This window comes from Pelmatolapia mariae, linkage group LG13 (genome assembly GCF_036321145.2).
Source record: "Pelmatolapia mariae isolate MD_Pm_ZW linkage group LG13, Pm_UMD_F_2, whole genome shotgun sequence".
In the NCBI taxonomy this organism is placed as follows: Eukaryota; Metazoa; Chordata; class Actinopteri; order Cichliformes; family Cichlidae; genus Pelmatolapia; species Pelmatolapia mariae.
Genome location: NC_086238.1, coordinates 1,374,188 through 1,388,162, shown reverse-complemented (window position 1 = coordinate 1,388,162; position 13,975 = coordinate 1,374,188). Strand labels below are relative to the sequence as shown.

The window sequence follows — 13,975 nt, the reverse complement described above, 5'->3', positions numbered from 1 at the left end:
AATCAATTTTCCATGACAGCCCAAGCATGACTACTAGAGCGCAAGCAACTGTCCTTCCTTGGATAAAGTTTTAGTTTTCACTTGTTTCTGCTGACTTATACAGCAGTCTGACTAACATGGCATGAGCACACTACGAAAAAGCAGTTGCTGTAATATAAATTGATGGGAACTCCTAAAAACATTTGCGTTAATAAAGTAACAATTGAATTTTACAAGCACATATATTTTATATGCACATGGTTTGTGGCGTCAAAAAGACAAGTGTAAAAAGTACTCTACTATTACTTGAGAAAAGCAGTCTGTTACTACAATAAAAACAAATATATCCATGTAAAACATGTACATGAATATTATTCAAGCCATTTAATCCAAGGTACTCAGAGTATGTAATGACATAAACTGACCACATGGTGGCACAATCTGCACATGAAATGCAAAGACCGTGTCCCTAGAAGACTCCTGAGAATACTGAAAGCTGGTAAATCATCCCTGTCTTGTTTAACATCTAATCCCCAAGTTACTCTATATGACATTTCAGATGAGTTTGACCACTTCACACAATTATAGGCTGCGCTCCTTCCCAACCATCAGGTTAGACAGAAAATATGGATATGTAACAACAACAAAAGCATCGTTAACCATGTTAATGAAGAAGCATGTGTACATTTAGTACTCACATTTTCAATGACAAACGTCCATTCTTTGTCCTCAAACTCCTCTGCATGGGGGTCCTACAAACAAGACAACAGTTATTTAATTAAATTCTAATTTTCATTTTGGCCGTGTGCCAACAGACACAGAAAACTGTTAATGAGTGAGCTCAACAGCTTCCAACCCACTATCATCTCTATTCACCCCATGACCCAGTTTTTATGTTCCATTTCCTCTTATAAATTGTTTGCATTACTGAGGTGACTTTCAATTGCACGAGGTTGAGCTACTGAATCCATAGATGGAAACATTAAAATGCAGAAAATTTCTGTGTACTGTAAGCATCTCCGTGTTGCCTCTCTTCCCATCTTCCTGCCTGTTTAAAATCGACATAATGAAAGAAGACAGCAACGGAGGCAGGAAGCAGCCCGGCCTTACTGTGCTGCGGTGGGTGACCTTCACTGCCCTCCAGTACTCTCTTAAGCACATGCACAGTACACACAAACACAAGACTGAGCTGGACACACTACAAAAGAGAGAAAGCACAGCTGCATGTCAAGTGATAAACACTAAAAACTGGGCCCATTGAAACCAGATGGTTGGATGCAGGTTAAACCAGTACAATCACTTCAGGTGCTAAAGCATCTGCACATATATTATGCCAGTATTTGGACTGTGAGAGTCAAATTGCAGAACAGGTGATTTGATAGGTCAGATTTCAGAGATGCATTAAACCCTGGTTGCAATGGGCGTTTTAAGGATGGTCAGCTGACATACGTCGACACCAGGGGGCAAGCCCCAGACTAAAAACACAACCTATGATTTATGGGGCACAGCTCAGGTTTAGTCTCTACGCCTTTACTAAAGTGTTAATGCAAACAATGGCCGGATTTAAATAATAATAATGATATAAAACCTTTAAAGCTGACCCACCCAACAAACATAGGAGGACAGATTTTAAACCAGACTTCATTTAAAAGGTAGAGGAGGAGTTTCTCTAATGAGGACAAACACAAACATACGGTCTGCGGTTTGTTCCAGCCTCAGCGTGTAATACACGTGCTCTGATTGCCTTTTTGTCTGGCTGAGCTCAGGACACACTCTCAGAAATCAATATTCCTGCAGTCTAGTGTAACAACCAGACAACGCCCACATTGTGCACAAACACAGAAAATAACACAGCTTTCTCACATACCCCCCCCCCCCCCCCACACACACACACACACACACACTGTAAACTTGCTATTATTTCACATACCACATAAACTGCTTTTAAGCACCAGCAGAGTGAGGCGTTATCAGCTGTTTTAGTGCTGCTGGTAAACAGAAGCTGCAGATCACACACAGCATGCACCTTCTTCTGTGACATATCGTTTTCATTAACAAGTTCCAACATTAGTGACAAGGATTTTAATATTTTGTTAAATATTTTAAAATATGAACAGAAAAATGCTTGTCCTTTCCAATAATTCATAACCGAACAACTCTTGTGGTACTCTCAGTGAGATTTATTTTCAGATACTTTGAAATAAAATTAAAAAAAATAAAATGTCACAAGTCAAATCCAGCTCATTTAAAACTCAATAGGGTAAAAACAATAACTGCCCACTTTTATTATGCACATTATCTCTGCTAGGATTGATCTGTCTGCATAATGAGCAGCCAGAGCACTGCTTACTTCAGTTAATATTTAATCTCATGATTTTTTTTTTTTTACTATATACAAAGTTCAGCTAAGGCTGTCTGGTAGTGTACACCCCCCTGAGGCTACAATAATGCAGGGCTCAGCTAGTTCAGCTAACTTGAGGCCAGAAAACACTTTGACAGGATCTTCAAATCATGGTTACGTTTCCCCTCGCTTTCAGTTACCACAATTCAGAAAAAAAATCTGAAGTGTAAGTTATTAGATACTTGATTTGCCAAGTGTTACACTTGGGCAATTCAAGAGACAGGATTTAAAAAAAAGTACTGTAAAATCGGGGCACAAACCCAGTCTCATTTAAAAAACATTTAATGTGTAAAAACTGGTGCAGTTTCCTATAACACAGGTAAAATGACCCAGGTAATGTTAAAAGCCCTTTATAACGTTTAGTCGTTATAGGACCAGAGAGGTCTTACACCTGAACAGGTCTTAAAACTCTCAAATCTACAGAACTGTAGGCTATGGATGTGCACGACTATCCAAGCAGAGGACTGAATGTCCCTGCTGACAGGTACCACCAGAAATATAATAATTGAAACTAAGCTCATATTTTATTGTTATACAACATCAATTAATTATTTCTGTAACCAAGCAAGGTTACCAGAGCAACTCTGCATGCATTGACCTGCAATTGACCAGGAAAGTATTTGCCAGTAATATAACTACTGCAGATTAGGGTGTTAATGCATTTTCAAAGGGTCTGATTCTGTCTGGGGTTTTACTGTAGACAGTATTTCCAGCATGAGCTGTATGCTACATGCACAGAAAACTGAAAAGCTGTGAAAAATAATAAAGTCAAGAATCTAAAGAGAATCAGGCCCTGCATCTTTTTTTCCCCTAAAGACTCTGTGAGATCTTTAATACAACTATAAATATTCACAACGTTTCCCTTTCACTCAGTGTAAAGCAGTTGAAATACAGTATAAAAATTTTCCCATTTAATGCACTATCCATTTATAAAATGGATGACAATCAGCCTGAGATGTCTTAAGGAAAATGAGCACCATTTCAACTTTAAGTCTCAGTTTTTCAACATTATAAAGAAAGGCTGCTTTAGTAAATCAAATAAACCTCTCAGCACAGCTACTTTACTTTCCTCTTAAAGAAATAAATCTGTATTGTTAGATAAAACATTACTGGCAGCTCATTACTCTGAGTCTGACCATTTAATTAAAAAAAACTGAAATGTATTGTTAATCCACTGGAAAATCTTTTTCTTGTCGACAGACAGGAAATTTTGTTTAATTGTTCATCTATGGGGGACCTATAAGTACTACTTCTTCCCACTAATTTTCAAGCACCCGTTGTACAAGAAGACAATATTTTCCTTCCTCTATATATGCTCCATCTTGTATATATGTACACATATGCACAAAATAAATGATCAATTAATCAATCTAATTTTTTAAAAATATTCATGCAACATCCAAAACCTTGTCTGGTGTCTTTTTTAGTAAGAATGGTGTCAAAGTGACAACGATTCAACCTTCTTGGATTAAAATACCAAAATAATAAAGTCAAACATTCTTAAAAATGATTTACACTGCGACTCCCATCAACGACTCTTGAGGACCAAATACAGTGAAAAGTTATGCCGACCTTCTTTGCACAGCATTAGATGCTTTTATTGTCCAATCATGGTTCACAGACTGTATTATTAGACACCCTGATCTATGACAAGCTCCTGGCTGTGTTCGTGTAAACTAGGGTGATGTTTCACAGTTTCTTTATTTTTTATTATCCAGAATGAACAAAAACCTTTCTACCAAGGCAGCAGGCTTACAGACTGCATTCTATTGCCGTTTGATTTGAGCTCCATCCAACTTAACGGTTGAATGGTGCCTTCAATGGTTTCGCATTTTGTCTCATTACCAAAACAGCTTTATTACTTCCTCTGAGACAGGAAGTGGAAGTGGGCCTAAAAAAAGAGGCACTAATAGTACAGTTACGCTCAACAACCACAGACTTCAAAAAATTGAGCCAGTACACACGAAAGCAGACATAAGGCTTTGTTTTTACAGATGTCTGGAGATGAAGTCTTTACTTTATTTGAGGGTTTCTGTGTCAAGTGCCTTGGGATTGACTAGATTTTCATGTATTTATAGTAACCAAATTGTTAAAAGCCACCACCACCACTTCACAAAGCAAGACAATTATGGTAGGTATTTGTGGTAGGAGTTATGGTTAAGGCAGGTAACAAGATACTGAGCTCTGAGCTGACCTGTCAGCAAAAAGGCCAGTATGTTTAAGTAAGTCAGACAAGGTGACAGATACCTGTTTAAGTGTACAGTAGAAGCAGAATTTTTGGCATAAGCCATTTATAAAAATCATATTACACAAGTGTGATCGAACATTTTATTAAACTAATATTTAATTACCAAATTCAACCAATCATGATGCTTTGACTGAATCCTTCAGCCCCTGTGTCTTTAGCACTTTAGTAGCATGATGACAATTCCATGCTACACACTCTAGATTTCTATTAACCAAGGAAGCAAAACTGCCTCAGAGCATCACAGAGTCACCACCATGCTTCACTGTAGATGGCATCATTCTTCCTCCTCCAGACTGCCTTCTTTTATGAAAGGTAATGTTTTCTTCTCTTAAGCTCTAAGCCTGATGGGTTTATGGCTTTAACAGAAAAACCTGAACTCTGGAAGTTAGAAATTGTTTGTACAACAATTGATTTGTAAATTTGTGATCTTGTGAAAGATGTCATTAAGAATTTGTAGGCAAAAGTCAGGAGAATTAGCATTTTATGTTAAATTTAGAAAAATATTAGCTGTGTTGAGCAATTTAAACTGTCTGTGTGTGCTTTTGGTATTGAAATCAACTGGAAAAGTTCACATTTTGCCATTAGGATTAGTTTGATGAGGGGACTAAATAAGTGTGCTTCCAACTAAATGTATATAAATGTTTAGCCTAACATTTTCCCAGAAAAGTCTGAAAAATTAGGACTAGAGTTTCCTTAAAGGCCTGTTTTATACAGATAATAGAGCAGCAGGTTACCTTAAAAAGAGTGACCGTGATCTCAATGTTTTCTGGTACAGGCCACACCACGACTCCTCTGTAGGGGTTTTTGATGCCAGGCTGCCAGCTGTGAGACTGCAGGACAGAAGGATGGATGATGAAAAAAATTACATTTGGAAATAAGTGGAAATTGAAAGCTTTCTTAAACTAAAAATGCATCTAATCCAATACCAACCTTGGAGGATTTCCGTCGACTTCTACGCGTCCAAACCACCACCAGTTTGTCTGGTTGCCTGTGAGAAGAGAGAGAAAAGAAAGATTAATGTAAAAAAGGCCAATCCATCCACCTCTGTGCTACACTTCAACATATAATTACTGTCAGTCTAATCTAGATTGCATTTTATTGCTTCAAGTTTAAAACCCCGATAAGTCCTCTGCTCTGCACACACATATACAAATACCTGCATAGTCTCACAGCATGAATAAATCATGATGAGACAACTAAACCCCAGCTTTGTCCCCGCAGACTGCAGCACAAACAACAGGGTGCACACTTGCAGAAATACAGAGTATACACATACAAGCACGAGTTTAGTCTAACAGGAAAAAAACAAAACAAAAACGAAAAACAGATAGGGGTCTGAGAGTTAGGATAATCTGACCCAGTCCAGGATGGAATCAGCTGTAACGTGTAATAACCACTGAGATCAGTGCACGAGCTGTTAGTGGCAGAGCTAACACAGCATGGAGGAAGCAATTTGGAGAGGTTTCACACCTGGGATGCCAGCAGCACATCTTTCAGCCCAAATCCACCAGAAAAACAGTCACGAAAAAGCCTTTTTTGTTGTACATGAACATGATTTAGTACATATGTGAACAGACAAAGCAAATATTGTTATCAGGAACATTTCAAAAAAATAAAATAAAAATGTAACATTCATGTCCAGAAACAAAAATCAGTAGATTAGAGATTGTGACCATCTTACAAACTGCCATGCTAAGTTCAGTCACATGACAAGGCAGTGCTGTGGTGGTTAGCACTGTTGCCTCACAGCATGAAGGTTCTGGGTTCAAATCCGCCACCCACAGACCAAGAACGTCCATGTTAGGTTATTTTAGAAGAAATATTTACTTATTTTACATCAACAATTGAGTCCAACAAAAAAGGTTTTTGTGACCTGATGTAATTCCTTATTTTAAAAAATATATTTTAAGTACTGCTGCATAACATTTATTTTCAACTGACAAATGAGATGACAGGCAGCAGTTGAAGGAACAAACCAATACAATTTTTTAAACAGCATCAAGACAATGCAGGGTGTTCATAAACAGAAGAGGAGTGGCTGTAGTTCAGATTAGGCATCTAAATGCATTCTGAAATGCAGCTGATGGTGCTGCGGTTCATGTGTTAACTGCTGAGGCATACTTTGGCTTTTAGTCATGCTTAAGTATCTCTCTCTCTTTCTCTCACTCTCTCTCATGGGCAAGCCTCCACTTCATGCTGTGAACCTCTCCAGCTTCATGGATAGCAGTCTGTAGCTAATCCAGACCTCTGGTTTTGCACTGTCACGAAGAAAGGGAGCAGATTACTCTACGTGTATTCATCAAAATAACTTTATAAGCTCTGTGAGTGACTAAATAACAAGAAGCTACATCATATTAATATTGCTATCAGTTACAGATGCACTAATCCAGATTTTCCTACTTCCAATATAACACTAATACATTAGCTTTTGGTATCTGTTGATAATGAGTAATGACATAATACCAGTGTTAAATCAACAATTTTCATCCCTCACTGTGAGAAAGACTGGAAATCATTCTTTAAATGTATGGTAACATAAATGTTGACTTAAACATCGCCCTCCCAACTTTACATAAAGCAAAACATAAATACACCCAAGGTTATACATTTACTGAATTTGGTATATATTAATCAAATAATGAAAAGCTTCCCATAATGTATAATCCACAACAAACATCTTTCTAGTTTCTAACTTGTATGACCTAACACAGGGGTCGGCAACCCTGTGCACGCATGCCACAGTTGGCACGCGAAGGGTTAACTGATGGCATGACCATAGCTGGACTGGCCATCGGGCATACCGGGCATTTGCCCGGTGGGCCGATGGTGATTTTTCGTTTTTATGGGCCGATGATGATTTTTTTTTTTTTTTTTTTTTTATAACAATGATAGGTGTTGGATTGGCCAGATGCTGGCAGATGTGTAAAAAATAACTCAGTTGTTTGGTGGTGGCTATGGCGCAGCTTCCACAGAGGCCAGCAGGTGGATGAGTGAAAGGGGAAGCAGGAGGAGGAGAGACCCGAGGCGCCCACCGGGCCGAGTGTCAGGTGAACTGAACTTCAGGTAAGAAGTTATGACCTGCAGTCTATCTGGGTCAGATATAAACCAAGTTTAGGTGTAGTTTATGGCATTTTCATGCCATTTTCTGCTGACAGTACACAGCTAAAACCTATAGATAACGGTTTGCAGAGCGTGCGGTGTTGTGTACAACAAACATGCCAGTCTCATTAGAGAGAGGGGAGGACGTGCAACAAACTGAAAGTAAAACATTTGTATTCTGATACAGTCCTTAACAAACTGTTATGAAAAAAAAAAAAATACAGTAACTATAATTTGGCAGTGGTCTAGCACATCTATTAAGCACTGTATATGCTGGATTCAGCGATAAGACAGAACTTTTACTTTGAAGGCAAATGTTCTCCGTTTCCTGTTTACATTGCACCTTTCATGTTTCACAGTTTTCGCTACTATATGGTGACCAGTTGGTGAGTGTTAGCAGGTAAGTCAGCATCTTCTATGCAAACTACAGGCGACTGCAGCAATGTGCTAGCAACTAAAGTATTAGCAATGTGACCAATAATTTCACTAACAAATTGAAAGCAACTTCCAGTAACAGTCTCCAACTGTCGGGGTGGTTCGCCTACCAGTCGGCGTGACTAAGACCTGAATAATTAAGCAGCAGCACATTTTAAAGTTAAAATTCAGAATGAAACACTAAGCTTCTTCATGCAGATCGGTATTAAAATCCAGATCTGCATCATGAAGTTCAGTATGTATCTGCAATATTTCAGTGTAAAGTACTGGATGTTAAACACTAGATTTATGCATGCACCAGCCTTTATGTTTAAGATTTTTAAGAGAACAATAACAAAGGAAAAGAATGAAAGACTGTGTTACAGAGAGCAAAAAGACAAGCGAAAAGAGGGAAAGAGTGAAAAGAGACAAGAGGAGAGGGGAGAAGAAAAATGACATAACAATTTCAGCCTTGAGGAGAGGCCACACATAGAGGAGCTATTGTCCAACAACACATGCCATATCAGAGAGAAGGCAGAGACACACAAATCTCACCCTCCCTTTGTCTCCTTTGTACAGTATTTGTTAAGCTATGAGAAAAATTTAAACCATTTGTCTGCAGGCTAAATTATTTCAACGCCCTTTTTTAGTTGTGTTCAGCTACAACTTCACGGCTTCATTCTGTGTGTAACATTAATCAATGAGCCATCAGAGGGGAATGTCACAACACAAAAACACAAATGAGATGAAGACGGCCACAAAAAGACCTGAGGAAAAACTATTAAAGTGCGCATTCATCAGCTCTCAATCATACCAAGAGTTCACTAGCAACACAGCTAGATTTACACCCTTATGTTTACCCTAGATTTGAAGTTTAGTTTAGATGTTTTATAATTTTATAGTATATGTTTAGTTGGTTCTGCTTTCTCTTCATGTAAGAACTTTGCAAAGTGGCATCCAGAAAAGACACCGATAGGATAAAGCACAGTACACAGATTAGAATTAAGCCAAGAGTGCTCTGGCCAAAATAAGCAGCAGTAGAACAGAAATTGGTTAAATAGACTAGTGATACCCACACAAATACATACAGCAAAACACAAAATAAATTTGAAACAAATTATTATGAAGCCCAAACCCTAGGAGCATTTGTCTCATACTTGAGCATGACCACTATCCTTCCTAATGTTAAGACCTTCACACACTGGAGGCCTAAAATCCATGTAAATATTTTTTTGCTTTAAAAATTTTTTTTAGACTCACCTACTCTTACTGCAGCTGATCACGTCAACCGCATAATTTCACTGGATGAATTTGCAGTACTTGTTTTTTTTGAACCAAGTATTTTGTAATCCAAATAAACAGACCTGACCAACTAGCATTTGGCAACAATTGCACTCATAACTCAAATTGTGTGCCGTTACTGAATACACAATGACATGGAAACAGTAAAATAATAGTATTTTACTACATTCATACTGCTAGATGCTGCTCCTGGTAAATGTCTGAAATGACTTCTCTGCCTCCTCAGATATGTTCCCAATTCTGCCAAGAACTCAACCTCCCCCACTGACATCCTGAAATATGTACAATGCGCCTGTGATACACCTTCCACTCCTGGACCAAACCATGTCTTCTCTCCTGAGAACTGGATGGACCCAGAATCTCAGTTTTTACATTTTTCATATTTATTCGGGAGAAAAATCAGCCCCTCCAATTAATTCACTCAGTAGGAATCCCATTGCTTTTATTTTAAAATTTCAGTTCATGTTAATCAAGTACCCTCACCCCCTCCAGTCTTGGGTTGGACTCTGTCGTCTCTGAATATCCCGAAAGGCACATAGTTTCTTCAACCAGAAAACCACAAGCGAACTCAATGTGACCACAACATGTAAAGAGGATAATACATTTATTTGACATAGATTTATTTTACCAACAAAGATTTCCATTTAAAGAAAGATAAAATAAACTAAAGGTCTGGAGCTCCAGTCAAAGAACTGATACCACAGCAAATGGATTGGTGTTTATATAGTGCCCACTCAAAGCAATCCTACACAACAAGCCCTACTCTATTCTATTCTATTCTATTCTATTGGCAATTTGGGGTTGAACATCTTGCCCAACACACAGACTAGAGGAGCCACAGGTCAAACCACTCACTTTCCCATTAGCAGATAAGCTGCTCTATCAAATTGAATTCAATTTGTTTAAATAGCATCAAACAACAAGAACAGTTGCTCTACTTCCTGCACTACAGTAACCTCAGAATAAAATAGTAAAAGACACAAGACACAAAAAAGTGGAAGGAGTCTGGGCCAGCCACATAAAGGGCAGTAGGATTCAGGACTTCTCCAAAAACAGACTACCAGGATCTCCATCCTGAAAGCAGAGAAACACTCCCACAAGGAGGTCTGGGAAATATGGAGAGCCTTTTCCGGCCTCCCTCACAAAAGTACTCCATACCCAAAACATTTCATAATGAGAGAGCGGAGATGGGCAAAAGACTAGAGAGAGGAGAAGCTTAGAAAGGTAGTCCTCATTCTGATCTAAAGATTTGAAGCAAAAAAACAACTGGTTCATGTACTGCTAACGCTGAGCTCGCCAAGGCTCCAGGACAGAACAAGGACCACTTCCACCAACTGTCAAAGACAACTGAGTTGGAGTTTGCTCATAGTACAAGAAATCCACTGGAGAAGCTGCTGCTTAAAATGCTCCGTTATTTTTTTCAAAGCACTAGGCAATTAAAATACCCACAGAGGAGCACCCTATATACCGCTTTATTTGATAATTTAGGTAAGATAGTGTAGGTGTACCCTTACTTGACTCTCACTAGCAGAATGGGAGAGACAGAAATCAGAGAGGCAAAAAGCATGAAATAATGAGCACATAAGTGTGCGAACTAAATGGCAATACAAGAGGGAAAATGTTCTAAAGAAAAAAAATGTGAAAATGATATTCAAAGAATGTTCAAGAAAGAAATGGAAAGACTAAGAATTTGTGCGTGTGTATGTTGGAAAGAGATGGCAGATAAGACTAAAGTGGGTCAGACAGCTCAGCAGGGGATGACTTGTGAGTCCTTGGAGATCGACAGAGCACAGATCAACACTTCTACACTTACATTTATTGGCATTTGGGTATTTCTTATCCACAAAAATGTGCATTTAGTGAGCATGTAGTTATTTAATGTTCCCTTAAACACCACATCAGCAATATGTGGAGTCCATAATCCTGAAGTTACTGTGGAGTATGTGTTTATAGACTTCACAAACACCACCTACCAACAGTTTCCATTTAGTATAATTAACCAAAAATTACCAGATTACTTCTAGTAGATTTCTCAATCAATTCAGCTTAGGATCGATATCTCTAAGACAAAGAGATATTGACATGGAGAAAGAGAAATTTAGACCAAGAGAGATCAACAAAGAGAGATAAGAGATAAAGAACTATAGAGAGATAGAGTTAAGAGATAAAGCGAGATATTTAATCGCATCATCCTGCTCATTGTGCTGTATCATAGTGACGTATGGAGTCCACTCAGTAATCACGACCTCTACATGTAAGGCTCTGCAGATATACATTTTACATTCATGTTTAAAAAACAACCACACAAAAAAAAAAAAAAAAAAAAACCCACACACACAAACAAATACCTACTGATCATTAGCATTCACAGGAGAGTACTCAAACTCTCAGAAGAAGAAACTAATGCAGATTAGAAGGTCATTTGAACCTAAACAGAGCTTATGAATGGATAAAATATCTCGTAACTGTCAGAAATGGACAACTGAGCCAGATCATAAAGACGTATAGGCTCAATGACCACAAACTGGCAAGTGAACAAAGATGATGCAATTCCTCCTGAAATTGTGCAGTGAAGTAAGGAACTCTTAGTTTATTTCATTAGGTAATTCCAAATTTCAATCAGCAAAATGAACAAGGACAATGAGAAAGGGCATACACACACATGCACACGCACGTCCAATACGACGTTTAAGTGTTCACTGAGCTTTCCAATTTGAGCTGAAACATCTAATTTTGTTGTTCTTTTTTCCTAATATTATTATTTTATAAACTGTATTATGATGCTTTCAAACTAGTTTTAAGAAACTTTCATGTCAATAAAGCACCTTTGAATTTCAATTGATAGACAAATTTATATAAAGAGAGACAGAGACAGAAAGTGAGAGAAGAATAAAGATGAATAAAGAGAAACTGATAGAGGGAGAAAAAAATAGGGAAAGCAAAACAGTGATTTAAAGAGACAGAAAAAGCGAGGGTGACAGAAATACAGACAGAAAGAAATACAGAGAGAGACAAAGTGTGATCTGACAACTATTGTAAGAAAAAGCACATTTCTTTCCTATCAGTTCCTAAAAAAGGTTCACAAACTGCATGAGAGGCTGATTTCCCAAAAAGTGAAATAATGTCACCATCTATAACCCCACAGAATAACATGTGCAGCTTAAACCAAAGACAGTCAAATAATCTCGCTCTTCACTGTTTGAAAGCATAAACACTTTAGGCTCTGCACACCTCAATCCCCCTGGATAGCTGGAAGTGAAGGGTGTGTCAGGAAGTTGTGGCTGCCATATCTTCCCTGTAGGCAGGAGAAAGGAAACACTTCATTTTGGTATGACAGTTCTAAGACCAACACGTATACGTGCACACACACACCACCTACACACTCTGAGAGTGTAGGAAACCCAAACACACAGCAGGGCAGGGCACAGCTAAGTTTCGGTGGCATGGCAATAAAACAAGTGATAAACATAGTGATAAAGTATCATGTATCTTAAAAACACAATAGACACTTTGGCAAATTGCAAGAAGCAAAGCTGTCCACTAAATAATGATTTCCATTTTTATCCAGCTAAAAGATAACTATTCTTCTTTGTTTGCTGTATTTTTAGCAGTATCCTGGTTTGTGGTATCAAGGACATTAGAAAACTAAGTTTTCCAAATAGAACTGTCGTCATACTCAAATGCAGTGAGACACCAGCCATAAAAAAACCCAGGGATGAATGCAATGAAGAGAATTCTTCTTTGACATGTCACATGCAGTGTAGGGGTGCAGCGCTAACTGACTGCCACAAGCGCTTAACACCAAAGATCTGGTCAAAATGAGAAACACAGAGTAACAGCCCCACCATTAAAAGCTTAGCAAAAGAATGTATTTGTCATACCCGACCTACTTCGCAAGTTCTGATTCAGTAAAGACAGCAATGAGAGCATTATTTGGAGAGAGAGACAAATGAAAGACAGGGGTATGAAAGAGAGGGAACTGTTTTCACTGGAAAACAGCTACCTTAATATTGTAAGTCCATTTAATCTTATTTACAAAAGGGTTTGTTTGAGTTTTTATTTTATTTTATTGAGTTATCTGTACTTTTTCCCCAACATATTGAGGAGTATAGTTATGCATGCAAATTAAACAGCCTAGTATAACTTTCCCTTCATAAGTTGAAGCTTGTTGCGATAATGACTTTCCAAGATTTGGGAGTATATCAGTGGGAGTTTTTTTGCATATCCATCCAGAAGGGCAGTTGTGGGGTCAGACACCAATATCGGACGAGTGCACCTGGTTTGTGAGCTCCGTTCTAGCACATTCTAAAGGTGTTTGATGGGGTTGACGCTTGGGCTCTATCTTAAAAGGTAAAACAAAAACAAAAAAGAAGAAAAAGAAGAAAAAGAATAAATGCATGAAATGCATGGGGGACTCTTGCAACAAAATGGTAAATGTAAATGTCCTGTATTTGTATAGCGCTAGTCCCTAAGGACCCCAAAGCGCTTCACACATCCAGTCATCCACCCATTCACACACTGGTGATGGCAAG

General features: G+C 38.2%; 1 protein-coding gene across 4 annotated transcripts in view; it reads right to left on the bottom strand.

Moving 5' to 3' along the window:
* ehbp1 (EH domain binding protein 1) overlaps positions 1–13,975 on the bottom strand; it is a 161,762-nt gene that overhangs the window by 128,393 nt on the left and 19,394 nt on the right. For all 4 annotated transcript variants that reach the window (XM_063492101.1, XM_063492103.1, XM_063492102.1 and 1 more), the window contains exons 3-5: positions 5,559–5,616; positions 5,363–5,458; positions 678–731 (exon numbers count right to left, since the gene is read on the bottom strand). In XM_063492101.1, coding sequence (XP_063348171.1) covers positions 678–731; positions 5,363–5,458; positions 5,559–5,616 — 208 coding nt within the window. The remainder of the gene's footprint in view (positions 1–677; positions 732–5,362; positions 5,459–5,558; positions 5,617–13,975) is intronic.